This window comes from Struthio camelus, chromosome 1, assembly GCF_040807025.1.
Source record: "Struthio camelus isolate bStrCam1 chromosome 1, bStrCam1.hap1, whole genome shotgun sequence".
Taxonomy (NCBI): domain Eukaryota; kingdom Metazoa; phylum Chordata; class Aves; order Struthioniformes; family Struthionidae; genus Struthio; species Struthio camelus.
In genome coordinates, this window is record NC_090942.1 from 213,386,326 (window position 1) to 213,405,642 (window position 19,317).

The 19,317-nt window shown below is 40.4% G+C and overlaps 1 protein-coding gene across 3 annotated transcripts in view; it reads right to left on the reverse strand.

Annotated features, from left to right (window-relative positions):
- Positions 1-19,317, reverse strand: part of FAT3 (FAT atypical cadherin 3) — a 385,938-nt gene that overhangs the window by 60,783 nt on the left and 305,838 nt on the right. For all 3 annotated transcript variants that reach the window (XM_068930522.1, XM_068930524.1, XM_068930523.1), the window contains 3 exons: positions 13,441-13,637; positions 12,254-12,407; positions 10,597-10,830 (listed from right to left, as the gene is read on the reverse strand). In XM_068930522.1, the coding sequence (XP_068786623.1) occupies positions 10,597-10,830; positions 12,254-12,407; positions 13,441-13,637 (585 nt within the window). The remainder of the gene's footprint in view (positions 1-10,596; positions 10,831-12,253; positions 12,408-13,440; positions 13,638-19,317) is intronic.

Genomic DNA, 19,317 nt, shown 5'->3' on the forward strand with positions numbered 1-19,317 from the left:
GCTTAGTGATGACCTCCAGGAGGAGCTGTTCCATCACCTTTCCAGGGATGGAGGTGAGGCAGATCTCCAAGAGATCAGCCTCTCCTGATCTCCAGGACCTTTCCAAGATGATGGAGAGTGGCCTAGCAATAACATCTGCCAGCTCCCTCAGCGCTCCTGAGTGCATCCCATCGGGGCCCATGGATTTGTGGATATCAAGTTTGGACAAAAGATCTCTAACCTGATCTTCCTCCACCAAGGGAGAGTCTTCCTTTCTCCAGATTTCCCTCTTGTCTGCAGGGTCTGGAATTCCTAAGGGATGGCCTTAGCAGTAAAGACTGAAGCAAAGGCAGCATTCAATAACTCTGCCTTCTCTGTATCCTTTGTTACCAGGGCACCCACCCCATTCAGCAGCGGGCCCACGTTTTCCCTAGTCTTCCTTTTGCTAGTGATGTATTTGAAGGAGCCCTTCTTGTTGTCCTTGACATCCCTTGCCAGATTTCATTCCAAATGGGCCTTAGCCTTCCTCCTCGCATCCCTGCACACGCCGACAACGTCCCTGTATTCCTCCCAAGTGGCCTGTCCCCTTTTCCACATTCTCTAGACTTCCTTCTTCTGCTGGAGTTTGGCCAGGAGTTCCTTGCTCATCCAGGCAGGTCTCCTGCCCGCTTTGACGGACTTCTTCCTCAGAGGGATGCGCCCGTCTTGAGCCTGGAGGAAGTGATGCTTGAAGATTAACCACCGCTCGTGGACCCCCCCTTCCTTCTAGGGCCCTACCCCAGGAGATTCTTCCAAGTAGGTCCCTGAAGAGGCCAAAGTCAGCTCTCCTGAAGCCCAGCGTTGCAATCCTACTCATTGCCCTGCTCCCTCCTCGTAGGATCCTCCACTCCACCATCTCATGGTCACTGCAGCCAAGGCTGCTCCCAACCTTCACATCTCCAATTAGACTTTGTTTGTTAGTACAAGGTCCAGCAGTGCACCTCTCCTCATTGGCTTCTCCACCACCTGTGTCAAAAAGTTATCCTCAACGCTCTGCAGGAACCTCCTCTACTGTTTGTGCCTAGCTGTGCTGTCTTCCCAGCAGATGTCAGGGTGGTGGAAGTCCCCCATAAGAACCAGGGCCTGTGATCGTGACAGCTGTCGGTAGAAGGCCACATCGACAACTTCCTCCTGGTCAGGTGGCCTGTAGTAAACCCCCGCCACCGTGTTGCCCCTGTTAGCCTGCCCTTTAATCCTGACCTATAGGCTCTCAACTTGCTCTTCATCCACCCCTAGGCACAGCTCCACACATTCTAGTTGCTCCCTCACATAAAGAGCAACTCCACCACCTCGCCTGCCTGGCCTGTCTTTCCTAAAAGGCACATAGCCATCCATGACAGCATCCCAGTCATGTGGACTATCCCACCATGTCTGTGTAACTGCAACGAGATCACGGCCCTGTGACCACGCACAGATCTCTAATTCTTCCTGCTTTTTCCCCATGCTGTGTGCACTCGTGTACAGGCATTTCAGAGAGCCAATCAAGGGTGCAGATTTCTCAGGAGAGGCGCAAGAGGATCCTCCATAGCCATGTCCTGCATGCACTCCCCTGGCTGCATGTACCCGCTGGAGGCATCCTGACTTGAGCAGCGTTTTATGACTTCCCTGTCTCTATAACACTCCCTTTCCCCTTTAGTTATATGACACCTTCCACTGGCATTTCATACCCTGCTTTCCAACTCATTGGGGTCCGTGCATGCCACTGGCCAGGTGTTGTCTCTGCAGTGGGAGGGAAGGTGTCTGGATGGTTGGTTCTCTCTCCTCTACTTTTTTAGCAGAGATTTACATAGCCCAGGGTTTTGGCCTATTGACTGAATACTTGTTTTCATCAACGGTCTTGGGTGCTTCACATCTTCATACTGATCAGGCACAAACTTGATTATTTTTTAAAGTGGAGGAGGCTATACAGTAATCACTGGCATATGCACCAGTTTATATATATAACTGATTTAGAGTTACACTGGCTGTGGTAACACTGCATCTGACAGTGTAGGGCAATGACGTATTATGGTAAAATACTGGTCTGCAGCAATGGAACATACATGTATATATACACACAAATACAGACACACATATATGTGTTTCAGTGACCCAATTTAAACACAGGGATTATTCAGGCAGCACAACCCAGGAGGTATGATTTTCCTTGTCATACATATTGCTCTCTTCTTCCATGTTGTTTAAAATGTCTTGGAAATCTCAAAAATGAAAAAAAAAATCATAGAAATGACAGAACAGAAGGATAGAAGAAAACTTGTGAGGTCATGTAATTTATCCCTGTGCAAAGACAGGATGAATTAAAGATATCCTCTGCTCTACCACAGGCCTATCCTTCAATGGTGAACTTCCATAACCTCCTCGGGTAACACACTCCAGTGTCTCATTATCCTTTATAACTAAAACATTTTGCTGAGGTCAAATACAAATAATAAAAGCTTAGGGAAAAAAAAAAAAAAAGATTCCAAACTCCTTTTCCTTCCTCCTTTTAGCTACTACTCTGATACCTGAAGATTGTTATAATATCTGTCTGCAATTCCTTTTGCTCCAGCACCCCCTCACCTCCAACTGCTTTAATATTTACTTGTAGCTGGTGTTTTCCAGACCTGTGTTCATTCTGGTGAACTTCCAGTTAGCCCTCCCTCATCTTTCTGAAAATGATAAACCCAAAACTGGATACAGCTTTTCAGCTCAGGATTTGCCACCACCAAGTAAACAGAAAAAATTATGTCTGCAGTTTTACAAACTTACTCTTGTTTATCCATCTCATTAAAGTATGTGCTTTTTCACATCAGTACAAAAAGGTACATATACATTCAGCTAGAGACTCACTATAATGCACGTGCTTTTCTGTAGTGCTGCTCCTGATCAGTCATTAGCCAGACAATAGTGGCATACTTGATTCCTACATAAATACAGGACTTCACATTTATTTTAGTGATTTGCATAATATTTTTCCAGACTGCTTTTCCAACTATTAAATCCCACAACTACCATTTTCTTACTATCCTGGGTGCTTGCATCTGCCATTTAACAGCGCAGATCTTATGCCTTCTTATCTAGTCATGAGTGAAAGCAAGAGCAGGACTGGATCAGTACCTTTCTTGACTGATCCCTCAGCGTAACAGCTATTGCATTGCTGTTTGATAATAGTTTCATGTAGACGATGTTTCTGTAGCTTGCTTATAAAAATGCCATGTGATAGAATTTCAGAAACCTCACTCAACCTAAGCCATTTGACACATACTGCTTCCTTCCTTTCTATATAGCCTCTGAGCGTTTTGCAGAAGGAAATAAGATTGGTTTGACAACTTTTGCTTGCTGAATGGAGACTAGCTCTTAATTGTCTCTTTGATACCCTATTGATGCTCACAAACTTGATTATTTGTTCTTCGTTTTTCTGGGAATTGAAGTCACACTTCCCCATTCCACCTATTTAATGTTTATCCTTTTCCAAACTTGAGCAAGAAGATTCTGTTTACAAAGACAAGTGCATTAGAGTGTGAGGGAGCAACAGGATACACATATACCGATTACTGTAATGGTGCCTAAGTGTTCACAAAGTTCCCCTGGCTAGTTATTTGCAGCTTTACATATCTGGCCCTAGGCAGGATTCAACAATAGGAGCAAAGAGGATGACTGCTTACAGGGTTTGGTCTCCTAAGTGTCTAGGCATGAGAGGCAAGGTAAGGAATATGAAGCAGAGCTTGTTTAGGCAGACACCTAAGTTTTCAATTGTGATCCCAAAACACCTCGTTTGTTTGCCTCCTAACACTAGATAAACCTAAACTCCACAAAATCTGACTATTATTTTTTATTTGGTAATTTTTCAGGGGCCCAAAGTTCTGCATCTCTACACTTCTAGAAGCCCTTCTGCCTTTTTTAGAAATTCAGAAACTTAGGTTTTCTCCTGAAAACTCTCTGGGTGAGCTCGGAGCTGTTGGCGTTCTCAGGACGAGCCAGCCCACGCTGACGGCTCGGATCTTTTCACATAATTCACTGATGGCACACACTTTTCCTTACCTTAGCTGAAGGATGTAAGGTAGCACCTTCCCACTCTCCTTACGGCACACAAGCCTACTGGTTGGGGTATCTTTCTGGGAAGAAGGATTACTAGGCTATAAAGCTATTACTTTTCATTGAAAAAGCCCTGGATAAAATACCCTAATATTATGGGGAACACAGAGCAGAACCCAATCACTCATGAGGCTACAGAGCAAGGCACACTCATGTGCTCTTTTTTTTCTGACTGATTCCTGTATTCTTTTACAAAATAGCTTCAATGAGACTGAAAAGCACCCCCTACTTCAACTAATCTTTAACTTTAGTTTATATAACCCCTCATTTATGCAATGTTTTTTTGAACAGCTGCAGAAAAAGGAATGAATAATTTAGGTCTTCCATGTCCTGCTGTAGTGTAATAACCCCTGAACTACTTTTTAAGGCAGTGAGGGGAAGAGGTGCATAAACATACAGGAAGCTCCATCTATATTTCAAACAGAAAGAGCCTTCCTCTGGAAAAACTTCATTGTATTTATTTTATAAATACACCCAGACAATAACCAGAAATATCTATCTAGCTACTGCTGGCTTCACTGCCTAAGCTATCTACCTAGTATTTGTTTGATTTTAGTAAATCTTCTGTTCTATTATCTCTATTACTCCTCTTATTTATGTTTTAATCTTTGTTTTATCTTTTCCAGACCCATAATGCCTGAAAAGTTTGTAGATCCAGTTTAAGGGACCTGCCTAACATAAACAAAAGCCCACACGCAAAGTAGAGATTTGCTGTATACTGACTTTGACAGCAAATGACAAAATCAATATATATTTTCATGTTTTTGTTATTTTGTTACTTGCCATTCTGCATAAGATAGAAGACTGCACTTTAATCAAGCTCTGTCTTGCACTCCTCTGTCACCTGTGCAATCTCACCTGGCAGTGCTGAGCCCTTCACCAAGCCCAGCTGTGCAAGCAACAGACTCAGTTGTCCTTATTCATTCAAGAGCAGACCCCACCACTAGCATGGTTGATGTTTTTACTCATTGCCTTCATACATGTGTTGCTGAAAGTGGTGATCCACTGAAACACCTAATGGAGTAATTTCTTTCCCATGCTGTACTTGATGCCACTTTCTTCAGACAAATGCTTAGCCTGATAAACCCAAACGAATTGTCTATGTCCCTTGGCCTTTATTTCTTGTATTTCTTTTTAATTTAAATTTTAATGGTTTCTTCAGTTTTCTTGAAGACTCCTTAAAGAGGACATCTATGGATAACTACAAGTATAATTCTAGGCCTGCAACAAGACGAAAAAGACGACACGACATGTTCGACTAACCACCCTTCTAGAGGTGAACACAGTACCTTCCAGACTGGACTGACTGAAGCATAAAGGAGAGTTTTTATTATGACCGTTTCCTAAAAAAAACCATATTTCTTATTTCCTAAGAACCTGCATTATGAATGCACATATTCAGGGATCTTTTTTGTGTTTGTTTTTTGACTGACCAGGTCTTTACTGGAACATCCAAACTCACTGAGACCAAACCTTGCTGAGAAAGTATCAGTTTTGTCATAGTTTTCTTTGAAATTCAAGATAAAACTTTCAGTCAGAAGCAGAAAGAAAACTACCCTTCTTCTCTCTGTTCACCAGCTGCTCACCAGGAAAATGATAGGCCACAATTTGCTTCCTTATGCTTCTTGGTGGAGAAAGCCAGGATAAGGAAGTAGGTGTCTCCTAGTGAGGAGGCTGAATGGCTTCACCAGGAGTGTTGAATCCCCTCTGTTGCAGCTTTTTTGTTTTGCGTGAAGAGGTGAATATTTAGCTCCCCAGACAGAGAACCAGGCTGATTAGAGACATGATTGATTTAGACTCTCCACATGAAAGGCAAATGCACTAATCAGAGGACTACAGAGTCAGTCTCATAAATCTCGGCCCAATTAGTATTTAACTCTACGTAACTCTTTAAAAAATATGGCCAAACTCAACCACACAGCTTGGCCTTTAAAACCTGGTTGCAGAAACTCTTCTTTGGGAGAGCCTCCAGTCTTATTCTGGCTCGCTGAACCAGGATTTCAACCATCTTTCTCCCTCAAATTCACGTAAGTGCATCAGCTTCAAATAGTTGAGTTTTTCCTGACCATTCATGAGAAAATACAGGTTTCTGCTTTTCCCCACTGCAGATGAAATACTTGGTAATTTTGGCTTCTTCTTCAGCCTCCTTTTGCTGCTTTAAACCAGCAGAGCCTTGCTGTGAGTGGGCTATGTTCTCGCATCCTTGAGCGTCCACCTGTTTGCCACGTACCACCTCTCTCAGGGATGTGGGGATGGGGCAACCTGACAGGCTCACCCAGACAGATGGGTCCTCTGTGACTTGCAGAATGCACCCCAATGCCATGAGGCCAAGCTTGCAGGCTTGCGACCAGCACGGCACGCACACCTGGTCATGAAGGGCTACTGTAAGCATGCAGTGTACACACACACACTGAATCCTGAGTTGCCTAAAACGTAAAACTTTCCTCAAAGAATGCTGCTTCCTTTCTGCCGCCTGCAAGCACCCTAACCTGCCTTACTTGTATCCAGGAAAAGCGTTCCTGTCCAGAGGAAAGAAAGAATAGCTTCTGTGAGCTAACTCAGTGCAAACCCTGCATGACTCAAGCCCAGGACAGAAAAGAACCCATAAATGAGTACACCAAACCTAAGACACACAATGAGCTCCAGTACAAAGCGCAGAAAACCAGGGTCATCATTCAAATCTCTCCACCCCTAAAATAGTTGGACATAATTCTGGAACTGTCAAATAAACCTTAGACTGTTCTGTGTTTTGCTGTGAGGCTACAAGCCCTTCAAAAGCTGGGGTGGATCCATAGCTCTGGGCATCCTTTGCTCAAACGTGAGAGAATGCTTTGAAAAAAAGTACCATAATGCTTATTATTGTGCTAGGCTGCATTACTGAATGCTATTAAATCTGCTATTAGATATGGGAGAATATTTCCCTAAGCTAAACTTTCTATAAAATGTCATTTATAATTTATCTTCCTTCTTTGAATTACCTCCAGCTCAGGTGCCCACGCCGCACACTGCTCGGGGAGCCTGGCTGCACAACATCTCAATATCCACAAGGCCATGAGACACATTTCTAGAAAGGCTTTCTCAGGCTTAAACGCTTTCTCTCTGACTCGTTACCACGCGCACCATGTGGCGCTGACCTTTAGTGCGCAGGGAGGGCCATGCCTGTCTTGTGTGCTATTCGCACACGCCTTAAAAATGGGGCTGACTCCTTCTGGCAAGTGTACCATGAACTGAGGCAAATACAAGGCACGGACAAAACAATTTATGTCAAAGAGTAGGGCAGATGGCAAATCAGTATGGCCTGACAGGGGCAAGTGAGCTGGTGAGTGCCTCTGCAGCTACTCTAGGAAGAAATAGATTGCTTTGAATTGTATTTCTTCGAGATACTCCTAGCTTTGGGTAGCCAGACTGTAACTGGGGAATCAATTAGTTCTTTGCAGCTTGCATGCATCTGCTGCTCCTATGCAATGTACCAGCACTGTGCCCAGGAGCTGGAGACAAGGCACGGGGATCGAAGATGATGGCTGGGGACCGAGCCGTGACGTCTGTGCACCTCAGGGATTTCTTTGCAACCAAGTAAAGCTCACTCCTGTCAATTTTCTCCTCTATCTGTGTTTTCCTGCATATTGGCTACAGGCAGTAGAAGGTGCTGGCTCCAAAATGGCCAAGACCGTCTGTCTATACAGGTTGGTTGGGTAAGGTACACCATCAACAGGCTGGTTGGATAGACTGCCCCATCAACCAGCACAAAAGCTGGCCTCATCATGGAGGTCATTCCTAAGGTAAAGCAGCTGCAATTGAAGTAGGACTTTCTAACTGCAATTTAAAGCACTGGTGAGCTTGGACCATTTTGTCATTCATTTTCTTTTTCTGCTAGGGAGGCTGCAACAACAGGTGCATGCATAAAGAATGAAAAAGATGGAACTGCGTATGCACCTACAGTTCAGGTAGCAATTCAGTCTTCAGGTTTATTTTGATGTTTATCAATTTTTTTTTTTAAATTTTATACTTGCCACAAAGTCCCATGCATGTTTTTTTTTCAGTGTTGCTGCTCTAGCGTAGCCTTAATACCATTTCAGCTGGCTCATGGTATGGATGTCTGATGGGGTTGCACAAATAACTACACTCCGTCACTCACTCCAGCTCTTCTAGTATCCTAATATGAACAGAATGGAGTAATTTGGCACTTGGGTTTAAAGATAGTGGGAGGTGGAGAATCCACCGCTCCCTGTGAGCTTCTCTAACAAACTATAAAATCAGCATGTAAGATGTCTTTCACTTCTCAGTTTGCACATTTCCAAACCTCATGGCAGTGAGTTAATGGGAAATATTATCTTGTGGAAATATTAAAAATTTCCAGTGGAAGTAGGACGGGGGAAAGAATTATTTTATATTAATGTTATTGATATATTTTAATAATGGGACTAATATATTTTAATAATGGGACATGTGTGTACTCTCCTCCAAGTGATTATTTAATTTAAGAATCCTAGCTATAGGTTATGTAAAATAAATCTGCACGCTCCTAGAGTTAAGTGCTTGTTAGCTTAAGTAATTTTTTGCTGCTGAACACTGAATACACTCCTTCAGTGTGTCCAGCTGGCATAGCTAGTTTCTAAGCATGTGTCCACATTACAAATACATTAAACAATTTACGTTCCAGTCCCAAAAAATTCCCAGGATATTTACCTTTATCAGCCATTAAAGGCACAAGGCAAATCTTCAATACTGTGAACAACAGCACGATTATTTTCCTGTTATCTGGAAATTGCCTTAACTATCCAGCAGCATCTGACCAAAATATTTTCAGTTTTTTATTAAACGGTGTTTAGTTGCAGGCAGTTGCAGACCACAAACTGACTTCTCTCAAGTTTTATCTCAACGGCCTCTACACTGATATTCCCATCTTTACAGTATATGGCTCTTCAGAGCCCAAATCAGAAGAACAGGTAAATGCTAAGGCTGATAGTAAGAGGTTTCCTGAATGTCCAAAACTGATTTCTAAGATGATTACAGGCTCCACAGATGTCTTCAGGAAAAAGCTCCACAAAATCCTATAGGAATATAACTACATTTTATCTCTGTATTGGGAACATTACAGTACCTGAAATCATTCATTATGCAGCAACAGGGAATCAGTGATTAGAGTATGGACTAACAGAAAAGTTATTAATATAAAATCCAATTTTATAGACCAGAGCCATTTTCATATGATACAGTGTCTTATTTGATTTTCAGGTCTAATCATTAAAGGAAGTACATACCCCTTTCTTATCCATTACATGCACCCCTCCCTTTAAGTTATCTTGTTTCAGAAGGAAGTTATAGCAATTTGCTCATTTTTTTTCATAGCTATCCTATTATGTGAAGTTGATATTAGCAAGAACTTTTACTGACAACTTTCGATTCTAATTCTTCGTGTATCTTCCCCTCATTGAAAGTCACCTTACCTATGAGAAAAATGCTAATTAAAATAACAGAGGGAAATAACAATATTGGGTATTCAAACTGTTCAGTATCTTATTACTACTAATTGGTGTTTCACTGCAGGACAGTATCATAGATTTTAATCGTGATTTTTCAACCACGGCACATAATACAGCTCTTCATAGATATATTAATGACTGCTTGCTGTTTCTTTACTGATTACCATATATTGACATTAACAACCTTAATAATAACTGAGACCACTAGTATCTACTGTATTTTAAAAAATAAATATTTTAAAATTAAATATCTTTTTTCATTCAATGAAAGGCTTGCTTTTTATTGTGAAGCTACACAAACTAGTTTTTATAAAACATCTCCAAAACCACATAAAGAAAAAACAAACTATTAAGGCTTTATTTACGCCAGCTGATTCAAATGAGCTAAAATAAAATCCGAGATTTGTAAGGTTTTACCACAAAGGTGTTATACAAAACTCCCTTAAAATATTTATAAAATATTTATAATTGGGCCTAGAATTCAAGATTAAGATCTTCATATAATAAAATGTTAGACTTTAAAAGAAAACACAGTGAAAAAAGCAGAGTATTTATAATGCATATTCACAGTGTACAACAATAGTTTTGTGCTGAGGTAACCAGCTGGAACAAATGGGAATTATAGCAGTATAAAATTCTAGCTAAGCTGTGATTAATCAGGTATACGTCCCTATGGCATGTAACTATAATATCCGCATAAACAGAGGCAAGGATATTCAGAACCACGGCTCAAAAAAAAAGAGGTAACACCACTGCCAGAAGAAAAGTTGGAATTTACCCCCAAAACCCATGACAGCTATCACCGATCAACAGAATAAAAGACTAGCTTCTGCAACTACTGCAAAGTTTATCTGCTAATGGCACCATAATGCCAGGCTCAGCCATGACCAGTTTGATGTACAGAAACCGAAGAGAAAAATAGGAAAGGCAACTATATTAAATGATTCATCTAAATCGCAATTCCATCAACCCACACAGTTTTTCTGTGCATTAATTATTGTTAGCAGCATTACTCACTTACCTACATCAGGATCAGTGGCTTGGACTCTTGTCAATAAAGCTTTAGTGGCTGTATTCTCATAGACACACGCACTGTAGTGATCAGATGAAAACACTGGTGGATTATCATTAACATCTTCTAAAATAAGATGAATTTCTGATTGGCAAAACCTGCCACCACCATCTGTAGCTCGGGCAACCAAGTGGTACACAGGGATTTTCTCTCGGTCGAGAGGGGCCAAGGACTTCAGCTCGCCTAAAATCAATTAAAACAGCACCCATCATTACTACTGTAACAACAATACTAATTCTAGATAGTGGGAGTATCATAAGGATATGTATTTCCCAGTTATAGAAAAGCGAAAAAAATCAGTGCTGCTTATTCCAATGAATGAACTAAAAGCTCATGGAAGTGTCACTTTTCACTCCTCTCCATCCAATAAAATGAGCAGCCAATACAAATGCAGGGCGGGCAAGCCGCTCTGGATGGCCTTCAACATCCTACAATTTCACCCATGATGGAGAGCACAATAGATAGTATTTTGAAGCCTTTTTGTTACTCTCAAGATTTATAGACATCTAGATGGAAGTCTGTCTTGCTACACAAAACACCTTGAATCTGCTGATGACAGTAGCCAATAATGAAATGCAAAGTTTTCTAATGCTACTGTTCAAAAAAAATTTCTGATATTTAGTTTAGATCAGACCTCCTATTATCATACAAAGGCAGAACTGGGAGAACTTTGTCCATGATCTGTTTTCCACAGCACAAAGAACCATCAAACATTATCACATCACTAAACATCTACTACCAATCAGAAGATAAGCTTAATTTTGTAAAAGTCTTAATTCACAGTTCAATGTAAAATTTTTTCTCGAAGAGGACAACAGTTCCCCCTCCACACACTGTCTGCAGCTCCAAACCCCTCCTCTTCTGTCAGTCACGATGGTAATAGCAAGCACACTGCCCCCTGCTAGTCAGGGAGAGGAGGCACTGCACATAGAAGGACTTAGTCTATCATTACAGAAATCAAATTCCTAGGAATAACAGAGGGATGGGTTTTTTATTCATGGAAAACTGAGTTGTGTGTGTGTGTATTAATACGTTGTGTGTGTGTGTTTTAATACGTACAGAATCTGCATCTCAGAAGAGACGAGTATCTTTTTCCAAATCAACCATCAAATAAACAACACTTTGTAACACTTCCCTATGCCCACAAATTCATTACTGATATCCTTTCTCCCGCAAAATCCAGGTAAAAAAGGAACGTCTTTGTTATAGGGTCTCATTGTCTATGCACCATCCAGATCAAGGCATAGAAAGTGAAGTCGAAAGCTGAAGGAGGAGCATCGTGCTGGCAGCTTCCCAGCTTTTGTATCAAAAGACTTCAGGACAACTGACCCACATGTCTGCAGCCTCGCTTGAGGTCTGGCTGGGGAACAAAAGGGTTAAAAATCCACCTTCCTGAATACGACATTCAATCTTGGTAACAAACATGTCCCTCCTTCCCCCTTCTACAACCACCTTTTCAGAAGTGGTCATCCGCAGCTGCAGTAACTGGAAGAAGTGGCAAATTTCCAAACGTAATGTAACACTAGTTAATGAAAGTACACCCACTGATGTGTAAGTATTAAAGGGTTGGAACCCTCAATTTGGAAACATTTTGCTTTCATCTTACCATTTTCTGGATCTAAGAAAAATTTATTGTTCCCAGCACCATAAAGAGAGTAGCGAATTTCACCATTGGAACCAATGTCAGCATCTTTAGCGCTGATTTTAAGAATGACTTTGTTTGATGGAATGTCTTCAGGAAAGAGTGCTGTGTATGCAACCTAGAGACAAAAACAGAAATATAGGCTATGCAGTAACAGCATTTTATAGTCTTTGTGCAAGATTTTTTTTTAAAACCCTCTGCATTGCATTTTTCTATAAAAGAAACAATTTTCCTTTATGTAACTCATTCCTAGAAATGCAAGTCCCTGGTAAGCTTCAAGGCGTCATAAAAAACAGTGCCAGTTGACGACTGTCAATCGGGCTAGTTTTAGGTGTAAAATGCAGTCCCATTTTCTATCTTCCGTTGTTTCATCACACCCATGAAACTGAAACCTTGATGTATGTGCTAATGAAGACAACTGTTTTTATCACATCATCCAGCAGTGTTTGGGGAAGATTCAGAATGTGACTCTCGGGAGTGGTGCTTTCAGTGTCATTGGTCCATCAGTGATAATGTTGGCCTATGAGCAGTAACCATTAAGGAATCTGCTTTCTTACGGTTTAGGGTTTTTTCTCTCATATGGACCTTTCTATCACAGTAACATCAGTTCCCCACTTTGCTCTTTCACAAAACAAGAGAAAGCTAATGCTGTGGTCAGGCCAAACTAGAGGCACATCCGACGACATGTTAATGAGCTACTTTCTTCTGCCTTTTCCATTGGATCTTTGGTTGCTAGCCATCTGCTAGTTTCATGAAGGGTGGATTTAAATGAGGTTGAAGACATTTCCCTTCCCAGCCCTTCAGATCTTTTGAAACTGGCCAGTTGGTTTACAATTCGTTGTGCAGGGAAAGCACATTTTTCTGCAGGAAAAGGGTGCCTGCCCTACGCCAGCGCCACCTCATGCTTCTTTTCTTTAAAAATAACAGGCTAGCCACACACTGCGCAGAAGATGGAGAAGACTCCTCTGCTAGCCCATTATCCTTTCACCTTTGCTTCACAGGACAGTTTCACCCTGCTCCTCCCCCAGATCACTCCAGATCCTTCAGCTAAAACCTTAAGAATGAAAGCAGACACCAGCTGTAAAGAGCAGTGGCATACACAGGGAAACCATCGCTTTCAACAAAATGGTATATTACAGTTGGTAACTCACCTTTTCACAAACTGGAGTATTATCATTCACATCAGTGACTGTCACTTCTACAGCAGCCTGGGTTACAAAGAGGCCATCGGTAGCAGTGATGTTCAGATAATAAACATCTTGTTCTTCCCGATCGAGCGGCCTTTTTACATAAACCTTCCATTCATTCTGAACTAGTCCCAGAGCGAACTTCCCTTTGGGATTCCCTCCTGTAATGAGACAAGCAACAAGCAACAAGCTGGGGAGTCCTTGCAATGCTCCCAGCTAGCGTAACCACAAACACAGTCATCTTAGAGGACCTGGAATAAGCAACCATGATTTGTTTTACAGTGATAGGTGCTTTCAAACTTGCCGACTCAGGAAATCTGTAGTGAGATTGCGCTATCTATATTTATTGTCCCCTGAATGCCTTGTATGAAAGTGGAGCGATAACTTTCAGAGGACGCAAAATCCATTTAGCAGAGCTGAAGATGATCTCTTGTTTAGTTCCCCTTAAGGGCAATCAAATTCAAACTGTGAACAATCAATAGTCTTCTCAGGATGGTACAATTGTCTTTCCACTTAGTCTCAAGAGAGGATGTAATACTCCGTAGCTCTTGTTACCAAGACAATTTCATTAGCTGTTGATTATGCAATCAAGGAGTGGAAGTAGGTTCTATTAAGGAATCCTCTAATGAAAACTTTACCATACAGCTGCATCGTTCTTCTGCTTATTATAATTCTAGTTTTAAAAAAAGTTTACATGACACAGGAAGACACATTAGTATTAAATAGTCCTAACGAGGTCATTGGAGGAGCAGCTTGAAGATAAGCACTACAATTAGGTCAAACGTATCAGAGAGTGAAAGCTGGTGAAAGCCAGCAAGGAGTGCAGAGGATAAAGCAAAACAGCTTTTTATCATGCTGAAACACTGACACTGAACCTGGCAATGTTTCTTTTCACCATCGTTAAATTGTTCGGTGACAAAAGCATGGTGGGTGAGGGAAAGATCATCTTCAGGAAGGAAGTAATGACATTTCACATGCGGAATGGTACAAGAAATTAAGGCAAGCAAAGTTCTTTGTCATTAATGTTTCCAATAGTTATTTCCACCTTCACTAGAAGTGCTACAGTGCCTTGTCTATTCCATGAAGAAACCACATTCAACCACCTTTCTCTGAGCCCATCCTCAAACCTCTGTCAGCACAGACAATAAAATCTTTTCAACCAATTCTCCAGTCTTCTATGCCCAGCACCTAACATAAGTTTGGTCTGTAAAAATATATGTGCATATTTAACAATTTAGGATGGAACACTACATAGACCAAACTCATGTGCGCTAAGAACTGAATGAGGATATAGAAAAAATCACACTGCTCCATGGAGCGAACCTCAGTTCCGGCTAACCAGCTACTAATGCTCTCCCCACCATATTAAACTTTCTCCTGTGCTCTCTTATGCAGAAGTACAATCTGAGAGCTATTTTCTATGGTTCTGATGCATAAAAGCAGAATACAAATATGAAAGGAATGCTTGTTCTTTCTTGTAGCAGTATCAAGAACATCAAACATGCCCAGTTTGGTTTTGCTCAGTTTTTTCAGGGTCCTGACATGTGTCATGGGATCTGTCCAAGCTTAATGGAAAGAGCAGGTTTTTAAAACTCCCTCTCCCCTGCTTACGTTCAAAGTTTGAGTAAATAAGTACTAAAAAAAAAAAAAAAGCAACAGAGAGAAAGGTATGTTAAGGGCTAAACTTATTTGAGTTGCTTTGGCTGTCAAGTGATTAGGTGTCTTGGCTGCTGCTTCTGGTATCACAATCCTGTCAGTTCCCCAGGGAGCCTCTTAGCAAAGACAAGGCAGAGAAGATCTGAACTTGTGAAACTGTGCTTAAAACCAAGCAAAAAAACTCTAATGCACATTTTCAAGCCTTCTTTGTACATCAAAAAGCAGAAAAGAGGTCACAGACTGTAATCTATGCCTTTTTCTTAACCTATCAATGACAAGATAGACCAGTTTCTATTTAATATAATGAAAACTAAGTCAGTTCAGACAGGCTGAGTAAATCTTTCTTGTTTAGTATCATCATTCGTGATAAATTTAATTGTGCTGAAAATCAACATTGTAATGAATAAGATTTCCAGGAAATTAGTCAGATACACATTATTCTTACAACAGACCCTGTAGTCATACAGAGTATAAAATTGATATATCAAACAGATATTTTGTGTTGATAGAAAAAATCTCGTTTTCTCACTAGAAAACCAAGCAGACCCCAAACTTCCTACTGATTTCTGTGACAATCTGGAAAAACCATTACAGGACTCAGTTGAACAGTTTAATCCGTCATGATAAAAACTGATTTCCCCTGAAGTGGGTTACATTGTATTTCAATATGCGCTATAGGTCAGATCTGAACATAATCCCAGGCAATGCAAATCTGTCCATTGACTTGAGTCTTACTGTGACTATCAAAGAAAGTAGACTCCTGCTGATTGCCATTAAACTCTCTCTATTCAGGTTCAACATCAGCATAAAAAAAGCTTAACTCTCCTTCATAAAAGGCTGTAATCATGCCATAGTGAGTTTAATGCTGTAAACCATTAATAAAAATGGTCTTAAATATTCTTATTTAGCTTCATGATATCAATCAGTGCTTTCCTGCATATTAGTTCTTTTGTAAAAGGAAATGATTAACTGTCCTCAGTTACTATGAAGTAATACACTCAAGGTATGGGTATCCCATTGCTAAGTGAAGAGAGAAGGTAAAATCTAATTAAAACCAGCTGGCAGCTTTTAGGGCTGACAGTAACTCTAGCTTGGAGTAATTTTAAAATCACTGTTGCTTTGTTGTTGATGGAATAGCTTTTAAATCATATACAGGAATTTTGGGAGTATGTATAGAAAAGGGTCCATGAGATTCCCCTCCCACCCCGACCCCCCACTTCCCCTGGCCTTTTTTTTTGCCTTTATTCTGTTAGAAAAGGATCAATTTGAATGGCCAAGAAACCTGTGCAATAAGCACAAAAAATGTGAAACAGAGTTTATTCACATGCCCTTTTCATTAGCACTAGCATTCATTTCTTTACTTCTCAGGCCTGGCTATATACTTTGTTGATGGAAGACAAAGGTGGAAGGCATACACTAAAGTGTAACAGAAACAAGGACATGTAAACAGTAAAATACTGTCAAGGAAATATTCTTAAAAAGAAAAGGCAAAAAAAATCGATGCTGTGGCTCAGGGAACCACTTTCTAGTACTTATACATATGTCCTAAAGCAGATCTCATTCTGCAGTGATTAATTAACTTTTTCACTAACGTATTTAAGCAGATTCAGTATCCTAGGGGTGTTCTAATTAATTAGTTTTTCACTCTGAATAATGTAGACTTTCTAAACGGAAGCCTGCTGACTCCATGTATTAATGGATTCTTTAAAATCTTTCGGCAGTTTTCTTATTCTCTACTTTGAATGTCACAACGCTGAAGTGCTAGCTACAAAAAAACACCCCCGTAACTTTTTAGAAAGACTTTGAGGCTGAAAGAATCAGCATTATCTTTTATCTTTCGTAACTTGAAGTTTAAATAACGCTCTCCCTCCCTCTCTAGTCAGCAAATAGCACAAAGCCAAATCAAGCTCAAGTTTAAGAAAAAAACGCAGCTAGATACAAATGAAATGCAGACACACAGTGATCCAAAATAAACAAATCCTGACACACATCATTACTAAAGCACACACGGAGGGAATTATAACGGCTAAAAAGGGAGCTGGAAACTAGAGGCGGAGAGTATCAGTTTTCAATGCAATGTCCCTACCTGGAAGGGGAGAAGCTGAATATTTACTAATTTAGCTTATTTATTTAATTTCTCTCTCTCATTTACGTATTTCTTTAGGTGCTTCAATTCCTAATTAGAACTCTAGGCATTTACCTCACAAAAAAATCAATCAGTTTATCCCTCACCCCGGGTTTAAGATGCTGCATGTTTACTGAGCTGCTCAAACAATAAAACCAATCCTTTTAGCTTTACCATCGTAAGATCGAACACACTGTTCTTCAACCTGCGGTATAAGCCTCCCCAAACACTTAAACATCCATTTCTGCAGTGCTCCAGGATCTCAAAAGGGCACATCCTTAGGTACCAGACGTTGCCACTGGGCAACTAGTGTTAATCCTGCTACAGATGTTGCCTTTATGTGCTCAGGGCGCATAGAAACAACAATAAAAATATGTCACGTTGTTTACACTGGGCAGCGAACTCAGCAGAAAAAATAGTGTGAAATACTAGTTGTTTCTTCAAAAATATACTGTCCAACCTCCTTGTATTTGACTGAACCAAGTTCAAAATACTACTGCTTGTTCTTACATTTATGTGCCTGATGGAGCCTAATTAACATTAGATGGGCGCACTAGGGAACTTTAAGCACTTTACTGTACCTAAGTCCTAGCAACAGTTTTTTCTGGCTGCTTTTCCCGGTTTACCACTGTTAAATTTCAGTAACGTCTGGCTGGGTCTAAGCTGGCTCGTCCTAGCCAAACATCAGCAGAACCTAGGTTTTAACCACCCTATCTCAAAATATATAAGCAACGGCCTCAAATGAGGCCTCAAAAAAAAAAAAAAAAAAGAAAACTACTGAGCTCCTAAGTGTATTTATGTACTTCCTGCCGATTTTCTAGTAAAATTTATATATAGTACCCTCCCTTTGTGAAAATCTCCAATTGCTTTCAAGTTCCAAACACCGAATGGTAAATGCAATAGTTTTTTCCACTGTCAAAGGAAGGTCCATTTGGATCTGAAAATGGCAACTACTTGCCAGAAATCATGTAAAGCAGCCCTAAACTGAAACAATTCAAAGTAGATCATATATTTATCCATCGGAAGGTATTTACCCCTTTTCAAAGTTGAAGAGAATGCTTGTCACTGTATTTTTGCAAAAAGCATTAAAGGCCCTTCACTGACCACATCCAGCTCAGGACATTCATTTTCTTCATCTCCTAAAAGATGATTTTTCCTTCTAATTCTTGTGTGCTACTTTTTACCTGCTGCAGTTGTAAGAAGCTGTTTTTGGTGTATCCCCATGCCATTCTCATCATTTGTTTTCTTCTTCCTTTTCTAGCAGTATTCTGTATTTCCTAGGAGTTTATTTACTGCATTTACAGAAATGTCAAGGTCTCAAAACATCTTCAAAAAGCCACAGTCACTTTGAATAATCACCTAGATAATTTGACACCATGAAATATTCAAATGCAGTTCCTGAGCTCAATTTGGGGTAAAGTGTGGATAGCCTATTTCATTAGTTAAACTATAATTTAACATGTTTTAACATATTAATCAAAAGAATCTAATTCTCTCTGTGTGCATTTCCCAGTTTGAAAGGATACATTCAAAGACAGTGGAGCTTCTGAGCTCAAATGCTATAGTAATTGTAAGGCAGACATTTGAGAAAGTTTTGAGGTTTGAGATCTAATTTTTTCAGAAACTGAGAAAAGACTGGCAAAAAGTCTGAAGTGTTCTGAATTGTGATACAAATTAAGGCACAGATTGATTTAAATTTTTTCAGTCACATGTGACAGATGTTATTAAAATGTACAGCTTTTGCTAAATTAACAGCACAGGAATGTGAAGAGACTAGATTAATATATAACTACAATGATTAACAGAAGACTTAAAGACTTTGGAACGAAGAGAAAATACCTTAGCCTAACTATCACAGTATACTAAGGTATTTTTGTTACAAACGCGAGGGGGTGGCATTTCTTGTAGCACTCTACTGGTGTCTCAAAACTCCTTGGAATATCACCAAGTCACTAGAATGAAGTATTATTTATTTAGTTTTAGACATGCGGTAACTATGGCACAGGCAGCTAATGCACCTTGCCCAAAGCCTCCAAATCCTGTGCTTTCACCCACAAGAT